Source organism: Malus domestica, chromosome 03, assembly GCF_042453785.1.
Source record: "Malus domestica chromosome 03, GDT2T_hap1".
NCBI lineage: Eukaryota > Viridiplantae > Streptophyta > Magnoliopsida > Rosales > Rosaceae > Malus > Malus domestica.
The window spans coordinates 31,418,285-31,440,744 of NC_091663.1; the positions used below are offsets into that span (position 1 = coordinate 31,418,285).

General features: G+C 34.9%; 2 protein-coding genes across 3 annotated transcripts; both read left to right on the forward strand.

Moving 5' to 3' along the window:
• Positions 1–926: 926 nt before the first annotated feature.
• On the forward strand, positions 927–7,589 carry LOC103430784 (uncharacterized). The gene is made up of 8 exons (XM_008368929.4): positions 927–1,199; positions 2,403–2,440; positions 5,074–5,142; positions 5,270–5,353; positions 5,433–5,467; positions 6,381–6,466; positions 7,142–7,207; positions 7,345–7,589. The coding sequence occupies exons 1-8, from the start codon at positions 1,133–1,135 to the stop codon at positions 7,377–7,379; spliced, it is 480 nt and encodes a 159-aa protein (XP_008367151.3). The 5' UTR covers positions 927–1,132; the 3' UTR covers positions 7,380–7,589.
• Positions 7,590–16,656: 9,067 nt separating this feature from the next.
• LOC114824043 (probable E3 ubiquitin-protein ligase ZFP1) lies at positions 16,657–21,956 on the forward strand. 2 transcript variants are annotated; one of them, XM_029100252.2, is made up of 7 exons: positions 16,657–16,845; positions 17,044–17,103; positions 19,146–20,027; positions 20,426–20,820; positions 21,011–21,103; positions 21,318–21,485; positions 21,598–21,956. In XM_029100252.2, exons 3-7 carry the CDS (start codon positions 19,181–19,183, stop codon positions 21,742–21,744), a joined length of 1,650 nt encoding a protein of 549 aa, XP_028956085.2. In that variant the 5' UTR covers positions 16,657–16,845; positions 17,044–17,103; positions 19,146–19,180; the 3' UTR covers positions 21,745–21,956. The 2 variants fall into 2 exon arrangements, with proteins under 2 accessions (XP_028956085.2, XP_070675403.1); XM_070819302.1 differs by lacking the exons at positions 16,657–16,845; positions 17,044–17,103 and adding an exon at positions 17,702–17,899.
• The last annotated feature ends 504 nt before the right edge of the window (positions 21,957–22,460 follow it).

Consider the following 22,460-nt stretch of genomic DNA (forward strand, 5'->3'; position numbering starts at 1 on the left):
GACCAAAATGATTGATGGTAGATAATTTCAAGAATTATTTTTATCGATATTGCGTTTTAGAGATCATAATGAAGAGTTATGTCATTTCAATGATCATTTTGGACACAAACCTATGAAATAAAGTCATCTTTCTCCAGTGACGAGATTTGGATGTGCCAGAAAAACAAATGGGTGAAAGTTAAAGAGTGGAGAGAGAGGTTATGTTTCTATCTATGTGTCTTAGGTTCAAAACTCCCTCTCCTAAATTATGTAAAAGTTTCAAACTTTTATCCTAGTAAATTAAATAAAAAGAAAGGGAGAGGTTGGCTGGTGGTGTTTGCTGCCGAGGGTTGTTTGTCAAGGTTGAGACGGTGGGAAAGACCTAAGGGTTGAATTATTTATTTTTTAGTTCAAGTGTTTTAATTCTCTCTCAAAATTAATAAAAAAAAAATTAAACGAATTGACATGCTGCACCAAATGACACGTCAAGTAATTTAGAATTGTCGTCTAAAAATGTGGTCTTTCTAGTAATACCCTAAATATGAATAAGGATAAACCCAATGGCATTATAGCAAAAGAGAATATGGTGTTGGTGTTGTGGCAACCTACATAACATCATTTTCACCCTAGTAAAATCCACAATATAGTATTTAACTAGCTTTGGATCCAAATTAAGGACAAGCACACAAATCACAAAAACTACATTCTAATGTCTAGACAACGGTCGTCGCTATAGTATAAGAGATTGAGCAGAAAAAAAATTTCATCAATAGAACGAAAGAGCGACCACAACTATAAAAGCTCTAATTAACAGATCAAATAACGAACATAAACAAAAAATGTAAGCAATTATATAAAGACAAAAAATCGAAATGAATTGCCACCGACCTCGAGACCAATAAGAAAGGATGGCAAGTTAAATTATCAAATTATGAATGTATGTAATTAATTATGCAGTCCATTTTAATGGGTAAAATTAGTGACACACAGACAAGCACCCACAAAGGCACACAGAGACAGAAGGTTTCAAGTGCAAAAGATGCAAAACCCAAAAAGCAGCTGCCTCCTGCAGCAGGTATAAATACTCGGACAAACCCTTTCTCTAATCCCTAGCTTTCTTCTTCTCTCTGTCTCTGCAAGTTTAATCGAGAAAATGGGAAGAGGAAAGTTCAAGGGCAAGCCCACCGGCCGCCGCCAGTTCTCCACTCACGAAGAGATGGGTATTAATCATCTCCCTCTTTCTCTATCTGTTTCTCCATGTGGTTCAAACAATTTACCGTCGTGATTTTATATGTATATCTATGTGTATGGGCATGTGTATGCACAGGGTCTCAGTTGTTTGTGCTAATTTTTAGATCTAGATTGATTTGTGAACATTTTAGTTATTTTTAGCGTGGAATTTCGGCTAGGCAATTCTTATTGTAAATTTGAAAAGCTCGTAATTTTTTCGTGAAAGTTTGTTTCTTTTTTTGAAGAATATTTTGGTCATTCCATAGTTCAGCTTAGGAGGAGTAGTTTATTGGATAACCTCTGTAAGAAAACGAAAACAAAAACTTGTTCTAAGTGGTTGCTTCTAGCTTATTGGTAGTGGGTTGGCTTGAAGACTATTTTGTTGATTTCGGCATGCGTGTTCTTTTTGTTTTCACTCGGCTTAATGTTTGGAATCTGGACCAGTAAATTGGATAACTGTCGTAAGAAATAGAACATGATAACTTGTTCAAAGTGGTTGCTTCTAGCTTATTGGTAATGATTTGCCTTGGAATTTGCAATATAAGCTAGAGTATCACTCGTGTTCGCCTGAAACTTGGGATTGTTAATTGGATAAGTGAATCTATGGGTAATTAATTCCTAGTTAGGGTTGGTGCATGAATGATGAATCCCTCTTGAGGTTATCCTGTGAAAACATTCTCAGTCAAATTTCACTTCCCCACTACTTTTGCTTGAAAAATCCATGAGTTTGTACGGACAATTTTGAAATTTACACCAAATTAAAGAATATATGAAGTTTAACTGTTGATTGAGTTAAAGTATATGTCAGACTAGGAAAGAATGTTTCCCTCCACTATGTTAATTCTACTCATGTTTCTCTTGGATGGCTTTATCGGTTTATATGAGAAAAAAGAATTTAGATTTTTTATTATATTTTATTTAATTTTTTATCAATAATCAAGGTTTGTTGTTTATGATATTTTAGTTGTATTACGAGTTTACCAGTTGTACTCGTGAAGACTGTATGAAGTTAACGATTTGTGAGTTTGTATATTTGGGTGATGTTAACAATATCGGTTTCACTTAAGTCTCAGACATTTTTCTTAATGTCAAATTATATTTATAATTGGTAAAGTTGTTTCAAATGCTTTTGAACTTTCATCTGCTATGTTTGACTCAGCTTGCCTTTGTGTCTATACTTCACATGATTGCAGTTGCTGGTTCCTCTGCCCGTCCACGTGGTTTTAAAAGGGTAATAATCTGTCCCTTGTCCCTTTGTATTACACTTTTCCCATATGATTTAATTGAAGACATCGCACTTTTCAAGCTGCCGTCATGATTCTCAAATTTAGAGACGAGGGTTTCAATAGGCTTTTATAGTATTTTGTTTGAACATGCATACGTACACAGAACAGATGCATGTAAAGTGTATAGGTGCTCATTATGCAGAGTTTGCATTGATGAGACTACATGGAATTGGAATGTTAAACTAATGCACTGAAGACATGTATATTGACTTAATCATGTTTCATATCTGTCATTGTATCAAAAGATGTTATTTTAGCAGAAGTCACAGAATCAAGTTGTTCTGTAACCCAAACTTTCTGGCTGATAAGAATCTTATGAATCATGGCTGAACCAACCAAAGGCAATAGGACTGCATCTGTTGTGGATGCCTCTAAGCATTACATGTTTCAAAGGATTACCATGTGAAACAAAGTTTTCTTTGCCCTCTTGGGCATGTCTCCCTTTGGAAGTTATGGACTGCTGCATTCTTTTTAAGGACTGCTGTCAGCCCATTGACCGAAAACCCATAAGAGATATGTCCCTAATATGAATCTCATATAAATAAGGCCGAATTCTGATTTTGGTTCCTGTAAAGCTCACATCTGGCCATAACGAGTTTGTCGAAGAAATTGACAAAATTATTTCATTGTCCTGAAGTTGCAACAATTAGTAAGCTACATGCTTAAATTTGAAAATTTTACCAAAATCATATTCTTCTTTATAAATAAAAAAGAATTCTTAATATAAATTGCTCATGGAGTAGCATATTATAGTTTTCCTCCTTTTGGGGTCGAGCTCTAAACAGTCAATAAGTTCTCTTGATTTGCTTCTATTGTAGGCTGGCATTGGGAGTAGGACCTTCAGTCTTTGATCCCGTGAAACACACACATTAAACTTAAAGTAAGAATGACATGGTGGGCCATGAATGTAGGAAACTATTAAGTGCTTAGTTTCCAAATATGAGATTACTTTCCAACAATTCATGTAAGAGTACTTTGAAAGAAGCAAATCAGTATACTATGGTTAGATATTAGCTAAAATAACATGGGTATAGATAGTTTCATGTAGTAATTTTGCTTGATTACCATTTTAAGAAAGAGAACTTTTTTGTGTCATTGATATCATTGTTTGCAACGTATGATTGAGCTATATAGTGGCTGTGTTGATTATATCTACCTTGCCCCATCTGTTACTGTTTCTCCCTCTTTCTCTCGCATATGGGTGACTTTAAGTTTTGTGCTATTGCTGGGTATTAAGGGTGCGTTTGTTGCATCAGACTATCTTGGACTGGACTAATTTCAGGGACTAAGCTGGACTAGCTTAAAATAAAAAATATAAATAACCTATGCTATATCAACCAACATCAAAATTTCAACCAAATTTGACCTTATCATGCCTAACTCCAACAATTTTCATCATAATATATTTATCCAACACTCCCTAAGGATGCCCATTTTGAACTTTTCCAGCAATAGGAGTATTCCAAGTAATTCCTTAACAAGTTTCCAAACTCCAAATTCAAACAACATATTACACTTATATCTCAGTTTCAAATTCTGGAAAATATAAAAATACACAAAACAATTATGCAAGCAACATCTATTGACCGTACTTTCCTGGAAGCCTAAAAAATTGACTCCACAAAAAATTATTCAAAACCCAGTCACAATCACAATCACGATAATTTATCTCAAAATTCAGCCTCAATCACACTTAGCAAGCCTCAGCCAAACTTAGCCATAGTTCTCTCAGACATTTCATCAAACACCTCCTGGGCACTTTCCAAATCACCCTTCTGCACATGCCCATTGATCAATTGAATTCACAATCAGCAATGACTATATTTTCATTCCCTTGGTAATGAATTTCTTTCTCATTGGTCATGAATTCACAATCATACCACATCAAAATCAAATTCAAGTGGAGAAATTGAAAACTGTAAGCTAAAAAAGGAGAAGCTCTCACCATTTTTTGGTAACTGCGGCGATCTTGGCGAGCTTGTCCTGGTTCAGAGACGACGCGGGGAAGGATAGTGAGGATTTAGCAGCGGTGGATTCGGAAAGGCTGAGATTGCTTCGTGAATGCTCAAGAGTCGTGGGCTGAGATTGCTTCGTGAATGGTGGAGGATTGTGCAGCTTGTGTGCGGTGCTCAAAAGCCACAACCATGGCGATTTTGCTGAGAGAGAGTGTGTGTGTGTGAATTGAACGAAGAAGAAAGGAAGGGAGTCAGTGGATTGTTTTTCAATTTTTGTTTGAGGTCTGAGATTAGGCTTTTGGGTGGGATAGTGAAGGCCCAAGGGAGTGGGCGAAGGTGCGAAGGAGAACGGAGAGGGTGAAGGGGCGAAGGAGAAAGGAGACGACGAGGGATCAACGGCGGGGGAGAGAACGGGATTAGCAGTCCGCTCGAAATCGATGGGCCTTGCTAAGAACGTTTAGCGAAGCGTTCAGTCGGGGCGAGTCCCCGTTAATGTCATTAAAACTAGTCCAGTGTGGACAACAAACACCGGATTGGACAAACACTTAATGTAGGCTAGTCCAATGACCCCTAAGAAGGTCAAACAAACACGCCCTAAAGGTATATTTCTTTGATATTCTCAGGAAGAAGCCGAAGAGAAGGAAGAAGTAGAGTCTGAAGAGGAATCAGAAGAAGAACAGGAAGAATCCGAAGTCAGTATACTCATTATTTCTATTACATTCTTCTTTATATTGAACTATTCCATTGTTGATTTGGAAGCATCTGTGTTTCTTATTAGTTCCTACTTGTACCTTACTGCAATTTTGGCTGTGTTAACAGAAACGGAAAGGCACTCAGGGAATTATTGAAATTGAGAATCCCAATCTAGTAAAACCAAAGAATGTGAAGGCTAAAAATGTCGATGTAAGGTGGTGAAGAGAATTTTTACATATTTGCAGTATGAACTCATTATAGTAATTATTTTCTGTTATCCTTGTTGCAGATTGAGAAAACGACTGAACTCTCAAGGCGTGAAAGGTATGCAATGTTCCTCACCTCCTGTACATTCAATATGGAACAAGTTCCGTGCCAAGTATCTAAGCAGTGCCTAAATTGTGAAACAAAATCTTGCTTCCTCATTGATGATTCTTCTATCCCATTTTTCTTCAGTTTTCTTTTCACATATTTATTACTCTTTAATATCAAATATATATGGTTATTAATTCATCTTTCATACGACTGTCAGTTGAGCATGAGGCTTTAATAGTAGCATCTGGTTCTATCTCTAAGCACCAGAAGTATCCTACATTATCTAGGCTGACCTGGTTTTTTTTTTCTCCAGTTTCTAGCTTTAGTGTTCATGTCACACAGGCAAAAGAGACCACCAGAATTTGTTCAGCGTATGAAGCTTTTGATCAAGCCCTTAAAACATTTAACTCATCACTTTGTTTTAAGTGTTCTGAACCATGGGGGAAGTGGAATTTTATACATAATTTGTCAAAAATGAACTTTAGAGGGGTAAATTATAATTTGTTTTGTAGATTATATTCACCAGTCGCACTCTTGGACAAAATAATAGTTTTGTCAAAAGTTATGTTTTGTTGAAAGGATTTAGGAAAATGGTGGATAATGTGAATTTATTTTTCATTTTAAGAATTGAAATATGTTTGTCATGTTATGGCTCATGCTTTGGCATTCTGCTTGTCATTTCGTGTGCTTTGGTAATTATTGGTACTGGATGTTATTCTCATAGTTTTATGCTTCCCAATAGTACTTTTGATGGTTGATCCTCCTTGAGATCACGAAATTATTAGCTGCAGTTTTTGTATTTCCATACAATTGATTTTTCGAAAGCTCATGATCAATATTTTCAATTTGGTTGTCCTTGGAGTCAAATATTTGAGTGATCCAAGGTTAAATATTGCGTCAACTTAATGTCCATCCGTTGCAGAGAGGAGATAGAGAAGCAAAAGGCTCATGAGCGGTACATGAGGTTGCAGGAACAGGGAAAAACAGAACAAGCAAAAAAGGATTTAGGTAATGTGGGAAATTGACCAAATTCTAGCCTCATTTTGGCAGTTGAGTTGAATTATATTAGGCATGCAATGATATGCCAACTAAATTTTCTAAATTAGCATACACAAAACAGGGGTTAAGATATTTTGCTGGAAAAGTCGTATTTTATCTAGTATTTATATTTCCTTGCTGATATGTTAGTCCACTTATTGGTGAATAGATTGTTCAACTGAGGTGGTGAGGTCTTGTGTTTACCAGTTTTAGTGAGTATTAGAGATTATATGGGAGACCACTGTGTGTTGCTAGCCCTCTGAAACTTCTGTTTCTGGAACTTTGTAAGGGTTTTGGAATTTTTGTCTATGTTTTCGCTGACTTACAGTCTTACAGTGTAGTTTGGTGGTGTTGAGTATCGATCTGATCGTGTAACCCAGCTGGGTTCTAAATGCTTTTGGTTATTATGAAGATGAATGTCCTCAAATTGCTCCATTTTCCATATTTGCTATCCATTATGGTTTTCTGGCATCAAGATTCAGGATATAGGGATAATTTCTCAATACGTTTGCTACCTTTATTTTGTGCATGTGTCACTTGACAATATGGTCTGACCCTGTATATCTATTTGGGCCAGTAGTTTATTTTCATGTACATCGTCTCTGTTGCCATTCTTTCATTCTTTAATTTAAATTGTACTTGCAGAACGCTTAGCCATGATTCGCCAACAAAGGGCTGACGCTGCTAAGAAGCGAGAGGAGGAAAAGGCTGGTGTGTACCCCTGATTCAACATTATTCTTTTTGTTCCCGTTTGTGATACTCCTCTGCCTTTCATTGTCTAATTGTTCGAAATCTCAAGAATCCTTTTTCTTTTTCTCCTTACCGAAAATGGTCTATGATTTTTTCAGCTAAAGAGCAGAAAAAAGGCGAGGGACGCAAGTGAAATAAAGTTATGGAGATGTCAAGTAATTGAATTGGGCTGCTTTCTTTTTAATGTTTGACCTTTTTATCCGTATTATCTGTATCCCAAGCTAACTCAAATTACCAAAGTTTCACTTTCTTATTTCACATTACTAGTGTATTTGTTCAGGGTATGGAATTTGTTCGTATTTATTGGGAACCTGGTTTGGGGAAAAGAAAACATTTTTGGTCATCTAAACTTTTGACATCGAAATAATCGCTATACAGGTTTTGGTTGAGGTTGAGTTGAGCACACAAGGAGTAGCCCTTGTGATTATTTCTTGTTCAACTCACTCTTCACTGTATCTTTTGCCTTGCAGAAATTGTGTTGGTGAGTTGTTCAAAGCAAACTTGCTGTTTCAGGTACCTAATGCTCCTTTCAGTTTACAAGTGAGTATTTTGATAGCCCAGTTTTCTTCAATAATCCAGACTACGGGAAAGGAACGGTCATGGTTGAATTGAGAAAATACTATTTTTGTTTACTTGCCAATCTAATGGATATAAGTCAGGATTACCCAGTAGTGCAGTCCGGACATCTCTCTCTGGACCCTCCAACCTTTTAACCTAAGTTTCAATCAATGCCATGGTGGTTCTTTTTCTAAACAAATGTGAGAACAAAGAATCTATGAGGTTTAGGATAAGTGAGCTTGTAAATGATTGAAATGGAAAGCATAGAAGTCGTGGTCCTAGGGTTTTCAACAGGCATCATATATTTCGATCTTCGATTTTCAGTTATGGAGGGTGAAAGAATCTGGTCCTAAACCACTGTTTAAGCAAATTTCAGGCTGGAGAAGGAAGATGGAAGATACCTTAATCTCTGATTTGGTATGTTTTGGCTTCAGTGGCTGCATGATCCACAAACCTTTCAAAACCATTATATTTATGAATGAATGAATGAATGTCTCTCAAATTTTAGAATGTGTTTGTGCTTTTGTTTTTGTTTTTTGAAAGTTGGAAATTAGAAATTAGAAAGTTGGAAATTGAAAGCAAATGCTTTTGTTTTTTGTTTCTTTGATTGACAGGACGATTTCAAACTTAGAACCTCTTCTAGCATTAAGAAGATATATAGCACTAGATCACGACTTAGCTACTCTGTTTTTTTTTTTTTTTTAGGTTGTATTATAGTTGTCTCCAACTGATTAAGAGTATTGACTCGTGCACTTGAGACCTCGTATTTGACTCTCCCTCGTCAATAATGAATCTATAAAAACAAACAAGAAACCTGTTATATTTTGTTTTTCATCAATATAATTAGCCTCAATTGTGTTTAGTAAGGTGTTAGTGAAGATTTTGGTGGAACGTTATACTTTGTTAGGGTCCAACATGGATTGAACAATTATGTTTAATTTAATAATATATATATATATATATAGGTATGTAGTATGTATAACTTATTGCAGTTAAAAAGTTTTTTAGCTAAAATGGTCATTGAAATTGACATGACTCCTCACTTCAATCTTTGACAATGAAAATCAATAGAATTGGTCCTGATTTTGTTTACTGTGAATCTTTGGTTCTTAAAAAAATTTGTCAATATTCTCGTTAAGTAGATGAGTTGGTTTGACACAAATAATCTTAAAAAGGTGATCATGAGGTATCATATGACAATTTAACGATGATATTTGACAAATTTTTTACGGAAGGGACTAAAATAATTTACAGTTAACAAACTCAGAGACTATGAGCTTGTTTGGATGTGTTTTTAAAATGATTGAAAGCGCTTTTAGAAAAAATCTTTTTGGGTTCCAAAAACACTTAAAGTGCTTTTTCAGGATTTACTTGCATTTTTACTAAGGATAGGTTTTTAAAACATTTTCATCAAAAGTGCTTTCAGTCATTGTAAAAGCTAGGGGTGGGCATTTAGAACCGAAAATCAAAAACCGAAACCGAAACACGAACCAAATCAAACCGCACCGAACGGTTTGGTTTTGCTATTTTGAAACGGTTTCGGTTTTGAAACCAAACCGCAACATAGAAAATGGTTTGGTTTCAGTTTTGGCTTTTGAAATCCGCACCGAAACCAAATCAAACCGCAAATATTAATAAACATTTAATTAAATGTCCATATTATATTTCATGTTTTAATTGGTTGTTTGTTAGAATCCATACATTTAGTATGGACTCAACCACACTAGAATATCATTATTCATCACTTTTTTTCGTTCATTAACTTGAAGGACCTTTGTTATTTTATACCATCACACACACACACACACATATGTACAAGGGTGGACTAACCTTGTTATCAAGAGTCAAACAATGATCTAATGAAGTCCACTCATTTGAAGCATGATATCACATAATCTAGTATGAAAGTTTCGCTCACGTTTAATGAATTCAAAGTTATTCAACTTGTTTTATGATATACCTTGTATGAGACACCCTTTTGTTGCACAAACATATTTTAACATCACAACTGCATGCAACATGCTAATTGTTTACATAACAAAGGTCTTTTTCCTATTGCTACTGGGAAATGCTTATTAATATTGCAAATTGTACATTTTTTATTAAAAACCAAACTGAAACCATTTGAAACCGTACCGAACCAAACCAAACGGTTTGGTTTCATTTCTGTTTTGGCTTCAAAACCACATCGAACCGAACCGCAAAAAATTTCGGTTTCGGTTTTGGTTTCACTCAAAACCGCACCGAACCAAACCGTGCCCACCCGTAGTAAAAACACATCCAAATGAGCTTTACGTCTATCAATTTTCATTGTCAATGACCAAAATAACGAGTTGTACCAATCGATTGGACCATTTTGGATTAAAAAAAATCTTCAAAAATCGTATGAACAGTGTTATGGGTTTGGATGCAACTCTTAAACCCAAATTTCATGACATGATTATAATAATTAAATTTTGGAGTAGTTAGGCTGCCTAAGAAAGGAAGAGAAAAGAAAAGACAGGAATTCTAGTGTTCTTTCTGTGTATGGTTAAACTTAAAGTAGAGGTAATCAGACTCTCGATTAATCATGATTTTTTTGTTCTGTTTTGGTAAACTTGATTAAACATGATTTTTAATTCATTATTTGTCTCTTTCACCGCTTAAAGCTAATTCCTAAAGATGGTTTGGATTAAAAAGAATCTATTTAAATTTAGAGGGTTTAGGGCAGGTTTGGTATCCTATTAAAATAAATTTATTATTTCTTAAAATATTTTTTAAGAACATCACTTAAGAATATATATATATTTTTAACCAACGATATTATCTACACTCGAGGAGGGGGCGGACACAATGAGCTAGTAATAATGTGATTCAAATTTGTCTTTTAAGACTCAAAAACTTATTTGGTATGAGATTCAAAATTGTTTTTAAAATTTAACACTAAAAAAAAAATTCATCTCACAATGGAATCGGTGACATCAATTGGACATAGAAATCCAAAGAGAGATGGGAAAAAGTGGAGAGAGAGAGAGAGAGAATATCGTAGGAAAGACAAAGGGAGCATCGAATGAGAGGAGGATAAAGAGAAAAAAAAGGAGAAAGAAATAGGAGAGAAGTGTTGGAGGAGAGAGAAAGAAATATAAAAAAACAGAGTGCGCATCAAATATTTGGAGAGAAAAAAATATTGGGTATGAGTTTAAAAACTCTAAAAATTCATTTTTGATATTTGAGTTTAGGTTTTTTTTTTTTTTTTTTTTTTACATAATTCTACCAAACAAATATTCAAAGCCTAAAACTTGAAAGTTATTTTTGAGTTTAAAAATACTTGAATATCAAACAGATCTTTAGAAATTAATCATATATCTTAGTAGAGTATAATTGGTGGGGTAATTGTGGTGGTTTCATCAAATTATGCAAAGAGTCTAATCATATCTTTATAAATGGGGTTGTTGATTTAATTTAAAGATGACATGAATAACAGGTTTAGTAGGTTTTGGAATCATTCTCATTCTTGAGTTTCTCGTGTTTACTAAAATATAGATGTTTAGAATCAGTTCAGAGTATTGTCGTACAATATGCATTTTTCTCATCTCCATACCACGTAAATAAACATGTCTTCGTCTTCTAACGTTTTCTGTGTTTGCTAATGCACATGGAGTTAGAGAAAGTGTGAGGTTTCCTTTAAATTTCATAATCAAATATTTGAAAACTGTGATTAAGGTCAATTGAGGGGACTGCTTGATCTAATTTTCTTTCCTTACTTCCCGCATTCCAAAATTCTCCAATTCATTATTTTTTTCCATTCATGTTAAGTAAACATGTCATAATCATTCAGTACTACGATCTGGTAGTATTCATCTTCACTTGTAATTGAAAGGTCTTAGATTCGAATCTCATGGATGGCGAATTCGATACCAAATTAGGTTGTCTATTGTGTAGTTTAGCCGACTCTCTCATTCCATTAGTGTAAAATATACCGTTGTACTAAAAAAATAGTAGACGTGTCATAAAATTCATAGTTTAATACTCCAACATCAGGAAAATAATTGTACAGACTTTTCTTCTGCAAACCCTTTAATATTTTTGTTGCTTTGTTCTTTTTTCGTTTAGTCCCTCCAAAAGCTACAGAAAAAAAAGTAACGCATGAAAGAATTTGAGTGCGAAAATTATTTCCCTTAATTATAACCAAAGAACAAGATATAAAGAAGTTTAAGCTTAATGAGCCCACATGACAAAAGAGAATGGACCACATGACAATAGCAGCAATTTATTTCCGTATGAAAAATTGTGAGGAATATTCTTCGTTTTGAACCTTCAATTTCTTTCTTATCTTGTAATCTTTGTTGAAATTTTTGAATGATGTGACATTCTGTATACATTTACAGTAACATTTCGTGTCAATGAAATAAAAATATGTATACATTTTTGTTTACGTATTATTATTTCATTAACATACGATGTCACATGACGATGTATCTGTATCCTCTAATTTATTCTCATATCTCTCTCTTATTTTTTTGCATACCACATTAGAAAAAAGTTGTGATAAGGGGAGTCAAAAACCTTAACGATTTATGATTTCAAAGCACGTTTCTGAGCTCTGACCAAAATTGAAAGTAAAATAGGATCACACACTTCTGACCTAAAAACCAAAACGGCGGCTTGGTGAAGAGGATGACTTATAGAGAATAAGAAGCACAACAATAACGTTTTTGTTTTTAAGTTTCCGTCTCTTTTCGTGGATGATTAGGTCAACAATTCTACATATTTTGTATTAGTTAATGAGTTGGAAGTGGGTTTTATTGGTTACCAAAGTATTCATGATTAAATTTTTTTTTAGAAGGGACCAACTGGTTTGCCACGACAGTTTACTTTTTCAGAAGCTGAGAAGATTCATAGAGGCATTTCATCTTCCTCTTGGCCACCATCGTGCGATTCATCAGTGGCAGGAATCGAACCTAGGACATACCGTAAGAATAAGGACTTGAAATTCGTCTTCAACTACTGAGTCACCCATGATTTAATGTTTTAACATTGTTTTTGTTAAAACAAAATTAATTAAAGAAAAAGTAATTAGTGATTATTTTAGGCCATGTGGGATTGATTGAAGTGTGAATCAAATGATTAGTTTAGAAGTGCTATTAAAATGTGTGAAAACGTTTTTTTTTTATTTAGATAAAATGTTTTTGAGTTTCAAAAGCATTTAAAGTAATTTCTGGAAAAAAACATCATTTACGTGTTTCTTGTAGGAAGCACTTTAATTTTTTTTTTTCAGAATTCACTTTCATTTTAACTAAAGATTAATCTAAAAACATTTTCATAAAAGACACGTTCAGCTATTTTAAAAGTAATTTCAAACAGGCCCTAAATATTCCTAATGCCACTCTCAAAAGGTGATCCGTCTTCTTAATTCGATGTCATATGAGAATGAGGATTCTAAGATCCTCAAATCGTGTTTGTTCATTGTACATCGTGTGATCAGAAATTATTTTAAATGCTTTTATTTAAAATTAAACATGAATAATACTTGACGAAAACTAACTATATAATATACGATAAACATACACAATTTGAGAATTTTCAAAATCCTCGTAAAGAAGATCCGAAGAGAATTCTCATTCGTCATTTGAAGGATTACATCATTTTGTTGAATTGATGTCCATTGTCTTTTGTTGACATGTGGATATGCGACCATAGTTCAATACCATGGGTGGTGGTGGTGGGAGCTGTCAACTATGCACACAAGAGGAGAAAAAATAGTACTTGTCTTGTCACGTCGGAAAGAATTTTACTCCAAAATTATTTAAATATATGTAAGATTATATGTTCTGATTGCACTATACATCTACCTATCTATTATATATAAAGAGAATAGAAAAGGTAAATAGTGATTTGATGTCACCATAATATTTGGATAAAAATGCCACTGAAATAAAAAAATTCAAAAGCATTCCAAAATAATAAATCAAATAAGGTAGGACATTTTCGTCATTTTAACAGTATTTCTTTAATAATTTACTTTTTGGTGTTTTTTTTATTAGTACCTAACAATAAGTTACCAATAATGTGATTCAATTTCTTTATTTTTAAACACATTCAATACATTTTAAGAGACGTGTAATGCCGGTTATAAAAAAAGTTTTTTGCACACAGATAACAATGTGATTAAATAAGCTATCAAATGATTATTTTTTTAACCAACGATATTATCTACACTAAGAGAGAGGTGTCACATCCAGTCTCGACTTTGCCGTAGCATGATATTGTCCGCTTTGGATCCCGGCCACGCGCTCACGGTTTTGTTTCTGGAAACTCAAACGAGAACTTTACAGTGGGTCACCAATCTTAGGATTGCTCTCGTCCAAACTCGCTTAACTTTGGAGATTCGATGGAACCCGAAGCCAATGAGTTCCTAAAAGACCTCGTGCTATAGGAGGTGAGCATGTACATATAAGGCACATCACTCCCTCTCCGTTGGTTGATGTGAGATGTTACAATCCACTCCCTTAGGGGCTCGACGTCCTCGTCGGCACACTCGCACCAAACGGCAGAGTAGCTCTGATACTATTCTGTCACATCCCGGTCTCGACTCCGCCATAGCACAATATTGTCCGCTTTGGGTCCCGACCACACTTTCACGGTTTTGTTTATGTGAACTCAGACAAGAACTTCCCAGTAGATCACCCATCCTAAGATTGATCTCGCTCGAACTCGCTTAACTTCAGAGTTCCGATGGAACCCAAAGTCAGTGAGTTCCCAAAAGGCCTCATGCTATAGGAGTTGTCAATTTATGCATATAAATACATTTAAAATATATAAGTCGCGAGTAGCATGCCGTGATTCAAAAAATATCTTTTGCACCCACGTGAGCGCCTGCATGAAGGCTAGTAATATATAAAGCGAGCAGTGCGATGAACAATGGCTTTAGGGTCACGCATGCAACAAAATTTTTGGTATCACTCACTTTGACAAAAATAATTGGACCAAACTGCCCCTCCGCCAACAAAAAATTCAAAACCTACCCAAAATAATATATCAAATCATGCAAGGGGTAAGTTGGTAATTTAGTCATCATAAAATATAATATAAATATAAATGGATAGAGAGAGAAAAGAATAAAAAAATGAAAGGGAAGAGAGAGAAGAATAAACAAATGATAAAGTTGATAGTGCTCACGTGATGGGGAATAAAAATATAATAAAAAATTAAGAAAAATCATGATTGTTATGTTCAAAACATCTTAAGAGATGCGTAACACCGGTGATAAAAAAAGAAAATAACGAAATAAAAAAATATTGAAGCAATTCATGCATATAAATATATTTAAAATGTCTAAATCGCGCTTAGCGCGCTGTGATTTAAAAAATACCTTTTGCACGTGGTTGTTTATTAAATATTATTTCTCAAATTTTAAACACTTAAGAGGTGCGTAGTGACAGTTATAAAAAAAAAGTCTCTCGCACGTGCATAATAATGTGATTCAATTAGTTGTCAAATGATTTGTTTTAACAAACGATGTTATCTATACTAAGGGAAGGAAGTGTGTTTAACCTCACAATGGGCTAGCAATCAGTTGTTTATTAAATATTTTTTTTAATCTTAATGTAAATTCAATAAAATGTAGATGAAAATTGAAAGATCGCTTTTATTAATATGGATTCAGTTGCTTTGATTAGTTAAAAAACCACTTTTATTAAATGTATTTATTATTTATTTCCATCTACATTAATAAATACATTTAAAACATGTAAATCAAGTGTAACACGTCGTGATTCAAAAAATATCTTCTGCACGCGTGTGAGCGAGTGCATGGAGGCTAGTTTATCTTTAAGAAAATATTTTATAATATAAATGTAAATTGCACTCGTATATGAGATAACTTGTTTCTAACTGATTTTTGGTCTAGTCGTAGCTTTTCTATTCAGTTAGCGGATCTCTTAGGTTCAATTACAAGATGCAAAGACAATAAATATTTGTGATCAATTTGATACCTTGGTGCGACTATTCATGTTATGGTAGTTTATCTTTATTGGCAGACATAATTATCTATTTTTCGTACTACTAAGTAGGTTGGACTATTGAACAAAATTTTTTATAGACAAACGCAATAGCAAATGACAAAAATCAACTAATAAAATCTTCCCTTGATTTCAAGATATTGGCATCACAAAATCAAATACAAACTAGTTTCAAAATATTCTAAGTTAGTAAAATATGGAATAAGTATAGTAAGTATTTATTTAATTAAAAAAGTACTTTGAAAAAATTGACCCTTTTTGAAAATTTAATATATTTAATTTTGTATTTATTTATATTTTTCTAAAATACTTAAAAATATGTATAAAAATGCAAATTATATATATATTATTGAAAATGAATGAAAAGACAAGTGAGAGGTCTTACGCTCGATTCTCACCAAGAGTGAATTTGAATCATATTATTGCTAACTCATTGTGAGGCTAAGTCCATTATTTTAATGTAGATAATATCGTTTTTTTTTTAAAAAGAAAAAAAAAGACAAGGGTGCAAAATTGAATGCATGAGTTTGTTAACAGGTCAAGTGTGTGTAACTTGCCTTCAAGAAACGGAAAACTGAGGTTGTTATCGAGCAAGTAAAAATCTCCATTAAAAAAATACAAATTCAATTAGGAAAACCAATAAAATAATTAGATTTTAATAAACCTAATTAGTTAATAAAAACAGAACCACCTAAGCATGCACACCGTCATCACCGTATTTTTCACGTCATAACTGGATTTTAAAATAATAACCGAAGGAAAACTGGAAACAAAAACAACAAAAATAAATAAATAAAAAATAAAAATTCCTTTTTGAAAACTTAAATTATAAACGGTCAGAATTAGGAATTCAGAGCCATAAAACCGTATATAAAATAAATATTCCTTCTATCCTGGATATAAAGAAGAACACCCAGAATTTCAATTCTCTCTCTCTCTCTCTGTCAATTATATTGAAAACCCAATCTCTCTCTCTCTGATCTCTATCTGGGAGGACCCTCTTGATCTCGCTTTGCTTTGATCGGTTTTCGTTTCGGCGAGGTTTATTTTCTACGCCGATGTCTCTGAAATTCTCAAACTTTTTCACGATTTTATCTTTTCTTGCTGAAAATTTTGAAGCTTTTATGGCCGTTAGCGTTTAATTTGACCTCTAGGATTTTTCGCTCTTTCCGATTACAATTTGGATGATTTCGTTTGTTTAATCTTGTTATTGAATTGGGTTTTTTTTTTCCTTTGCAGGAACTTTTTGAAGAAATTCGGTGGTTCTTCGAATATAATCCCTTTGTTTATGATAATAAGGTACGTAATCTTGTACTTGTGTTAAATTTATTTCTTGGAGTTTGTGGAATTTATTTGTTTTTTATTAAAATAAATTTGGGTTCTTCTGATTTTCTTAGGAAAGTCAAAGAAACCATTAAAAACTTAAAATTTAGATATATGTTACATATAATTGCCCCCCTTTAAACTGGATGAGCAAAAATAGTGGGTAACTTATAAATTATAAATATTTATAGAACACGAATTTATGGAACCAACACCAAGTTTGTTGAAGTTATCATCTGCATGTTACTTTTTTTTAATGTTAATGTTAGATTGTATGGTGGTACTGTATTTTCTGTTGCTTGATTTTCTTTCTTCACGAGGTTTGTCAATATACGACTCATTCTTATTATTTTCGTAGCTCATAGAATCTCATAATTATGATTATTCGCACGTAGCTGCCGACTATATTGATTTGGAGTGTATTGTTTACTCACATGAACCTTATCTCAAGTGGCATGGGAAGGGTGAGGTGAGTATAAAGATCCTAGGTTAGAGTTGAGAAAGAACGGATGGTTTGTGACGATGAGATCAATGCTACACTTAACATGTATGATGGAGTGGGATTCTTTTGAAGATGGGTTAATCCATAATGGGGAAGTTTTTTACTTGGTCTGACAGTGGTTACATATGGAGTTTGTTTCGACAAAGTCATGGATAAGACTTCTTTGTATGGCTTACCGGATATGATGTGGAGGCAATATTGTTGGTATAAATTTGGAAGAGTGAACTTTTCTCCTAAAAAGCCTTGACTGTTGGAAGTAAATTCTTCAAGGTGGAGCTTCTGGTGTCATATTTATTACTGAAATATATTCAACTATACATTTTCTTAAAAAGAGTATATAACCGTGAAACCTGTGCTGTCCCCTTTGTTTGGTGTCGGGTGTACTTTGTATCTTTTAAGGTTACAAACTTGTGGTAGAGAGTAGTAGAATGAGAAGTAGTTAGTATTGGTTTTGTGAAGTATGCTTATCTGTCATCATGTTTCATTTGGGATTCATTATTGTCTTTACCTTTTAAAAGAGTGAAAGATACAGGATAATTGGATTTTCCTTTGTGTGTCGGAAGAAACCTAAACAGTTCACATTATCTCGTAGGGTGGATGAAAAGAGCTATTTTTTTAAAGATATTTCTTCCTGGCTGAGGGTTTTCTTTATGCTTTCCTTCCACCCCTGAAGTATTTGTGGTCAATGTGATCATGTCATTGGCTGCATGAACTAATCTTTTGCCTGACTTTCTATGTTGAATTGTGCATTTGGAGTACAAATTTTTGGGAGGTTGATTTAGATTTAGTACGGAACCATTCATGGGTTTTTTTTTTTTTTTTTTATATTAACAGTGACCTTGATTGTTCTCAGTTACAAGACTTGAACTTCCTACTCTAGAAGACTATATGACCATATTTCTATTTTTCAAATATATGTATATATAACTAGTAGAGGTCGTACTTGGTGCGATGGCAAGTGCCTTCGCCCATGAGCGGTAGGTCTCGGGTTCGAGACTTGGGAGCAGCCTCTCCATAAATGGGGGTAAGGCTAGCCGACATTCACCTCTCCCAGACCCTGCGTAAAGCGGGAGCCTTGTGCACTGGGTACGACCTTTATGTATATATAACTAAATCATTTGTAAAGGATAGCAAAAAAATTAAGAGCTAAAGTTTGAAGGTCGGAGGGTATAACATGTAGACCTGTTCACCTGCTCCACGGGGAGTGATGAATTCTACGGCCAACCAACTTTCCAACTAGATGGACACTGGATCATCTATAACACTAAAATAATAGTAATGGTTAAATGATTATGTGTTTGGATTATTTTTGGCAGGGATGATCCGTAAATGGACACACACAAAAATGTACGGTTTGGATAATTGAATTACAATTTGAAGTGGACCTAAAAAATTGGTTAACCCTGGAACTCCTTGCTCCCCATGGAGCGGGTAGACTATATATATCAAAATTTTTGTTATTGACTTGTTCCATGTTCTATAATCTCCTAACTTTTCATCTGACTGATTTTTGTAGATACTTTGGCTGGGAAGCGATTATTTGTGACTTCAATGGGGCAAAGAAATATGCTATGCCCTAGTCAGATGATTGATTTGGAAATGAGTCAACAAGGGGAAGATTATCTCTGCCCCCCACCCTCCGTCCATTTTGGGGGTGCTTCTAGTATCCAACAGCACAATGTTCACACAATGGTAACAGCTTCAGGGAGCACTACTAGTTTGGATGCCCAACATTTACCGGAGCGTTATGATAATGCCACATTCTACAGGATGACCCAGTACAGTGTTCAGCATCATCAACATAATGTTGATTTGGGTGTTGCAACTCCAGCCAACTATTACTATTCATACATGACCCCTTCATCTAGTACTGGGGTGTTACCTGTTCCTCTAAGTCACGGGGCTTCTGATCCTTCACCATCTTCTAGCCATTATGGAGTCCTTGGAATTTCTGCAGATGAGTATAATAGAAATAGTCACATAATGGATGATCCTAGAGGTCTGTACAAGAGAAAAAACCCTGAAGGCCTACCAGGGAATTTTCAATATTTTAATGCCTCTGCAACCCCTAGTTCTTCAGTGCCTCCTTTGAATATGAGGAATCCTGATGGAGTTGCTGTAATGGATGCTGTAAATTATGCCTTGCCTCAGTATGCAGGAACTGGGAATCCACCAATTATGGAAGCAGGACCTCAGAGTAGTATGAGGAACAGATCAGCTACAACTGGGCTTGATTCTGTTATGACACATGACCATAACCATCTGAATCAAGCAAATTATGCAGGTCAGCGGTTTCAGCCAGCTGGAACTCTCTGGTTAGACCAACATTTAAGTGGTAACAGTGGAGATGGAAGCTCTTCATCCTGGAATCAAGTTCCTACTATTCCTTTTATGCACGGTCAGTACTTGTTTGTATTTTCTTCTCTTATAATTGGATTCCTATTTGTATCTCTACGTAGGTCATTTAATGTCAGAAAGGTGTTTCAGTTGCTCTTGCAATTTGCTCCTATGCATTAAAAGCAGAAGCTTATATTTTTTGTAGGAAATTTTCAAAATTTTGTTTCCGTATTTATTTATTTATTTTCTGGAAAGAACATAGTTTCACAATTTTGAACATTAAATCTGATCAGTTTCCATCCAAGTACTTGCTCTCGGTATTATGCCTATTTTCTGTGGAAACTCTGTTTCTGTTACAACATATGATCAAATAAAGGAAACACATGTATGTGTCTTGATTTAATGATTGTTTTTTATGTATTAATTGGAGCTCGTTCTCTCTGTGGCTCATTCTCTCAGGGGGTAATGTCACAGTAGGTTCTATGGACAGCGGGAACATGGGTATGCAAAGATATCATGATTCATCTAGCAACAGAAGTTCCTCTATTCTCCGGCATCCTCCTCCGCTCAACCACCGCCATCATAATCAGCACGTAGCACCACCCATGCAAGGATTAAGAGGCCACAACCTTAATTTTAACGCCCAGGGTGCCACAGCAGCTTCATATAGATTACCTGCAAGTTCCTCGCGCAGCACCATGAATCCTTCTCAGAATGGTTTGGAGATTGGTCGTAGGCAACCAGGATCTATTCCCTCGAATGGCTTTAGGATATACAGGCCACACCAAGGAGTTATTCCCGAGGCAGCTTTAAGACACCAGAACCTTCCCCACTTCAGAGTTCTTCAGGCTGATGTAATCTTTCTCTCTCTCGCTCGCTTTCTCTCTCTCTCTCTCTCTCTCTCTCTCTCTCTCTCTCTATATATATATATATATATATATATATTGTTTGCTGTTATTTGGAAGTATATGGTGTAAGTATTTAGTATTTACCAGCTACGTTTCAGATTATATTTGGCTTAACCTTTTTGGTGCTTTTTTATAGGAAGGTGTCATAGTAGATGTTCCAAACTTTTATGGCAGCTTTATGGACCAGCACAGAGATATGCGGTTGGACATAGAGGATATGTCATATGAGGTAAATTGAAGTAGTTCCATTGTTACCTACTTGTTCGTATGGATACATCAAGGTATAACTGAATCATGCAGATAAGCAAAAGATAAAAAGAGTTCCTTAGTTGTACCGATGGATTCTCAGACATATTTATGTTCCTACCACTGTTATTCTGTTATTCCAATAGTTATGCTGCTTCAGCAAAGTTTTAACCTGAAAACTCCACTTTCAATTGCAGGAGCTTCTTGCATTGGGGGAGCAGATTGGCCATGTAAGCACTGGGTTGTCAGAGGATACCATTAGAAAACAACTAAAGTCAAGGTCTTATTTATCATCTTCCATTAATTTAAACCTCGAAGATGCTGGATCCCCAGAGAAGGAAGCCGATTCCTGCATTATATGCCAGGTACCATAAAACTCGTTCCAATTACAACATATTTTCTTATCTCGACAGTATTCACCGTTTAAGATTTGACCTTGCTGATCTATTCACCGTCGTTGCATTTGCAATTTTACAGGATAATTATAAGAACCGCGAGAAGATAGGAATTCTCCGCTGCGGACACGAGTACCATGCAAGTTGCTTGAAGAAGTGGTTGCTTGTGAAAAATGTCTGCCCCATCTGCAAATCCGAAGCGTTGAACACAGGGAAGAAGAATGTATAGGAGGTGTGACAGTTGAATGACAAAGGACTCTTTGCTCTTTCAACTAACGTTATTTTGTTATATATTTTTGTATATGCAGCGGCATATAAAATATATATATCGACCAACTGTTACCATCCAGCTCGTTTATTTGTTGGCTTTCCAAAACATTGGTCATGTATCTATCAAACTTGTACAGACTTTCTTTTCAAAACCATTATTTTATTTTATAATTCTGCGTCCTGCTGTATTACTCTCGGTAATTAAGCAACCTTCTTGTTCATTGGTGTCAACTATTTGTTTATTTTTTCAATAATTCATCTTTGTCGACGAAAATGATCGACGCTGAATTATGATTATGTTTGGAGTGACAATTTAATGTCTTTGGTAATTGTTCGTTATTGATCCCAAGCTGCGTCAACTATATACGATCCCACCCTCTCTCTCTCTCTCTCTCTCTCTCTCTCTCTCTCCTTCCTTTCCTGAGTTCAGTTGTGAATTGGAATTGAGCTTCTTCACTACGTTCCCTATGATATCAATCGACCCCTCAAATGGGAGTGCTACCCTACTTTGAGTGCTTGAGAGCGATGGAGATTCTCTCCCCTCCCTCCGCTCCTCTCACATCTTTTTTCCTTCTCTACTTTTTTCTTCTCTCTACAAAGATGAAATCTTGAACATTCAAACTGGAGAGGAGGAAAACGAGAGGGGAGAGTCCTTGTCAACTTTAGAGAGATGGA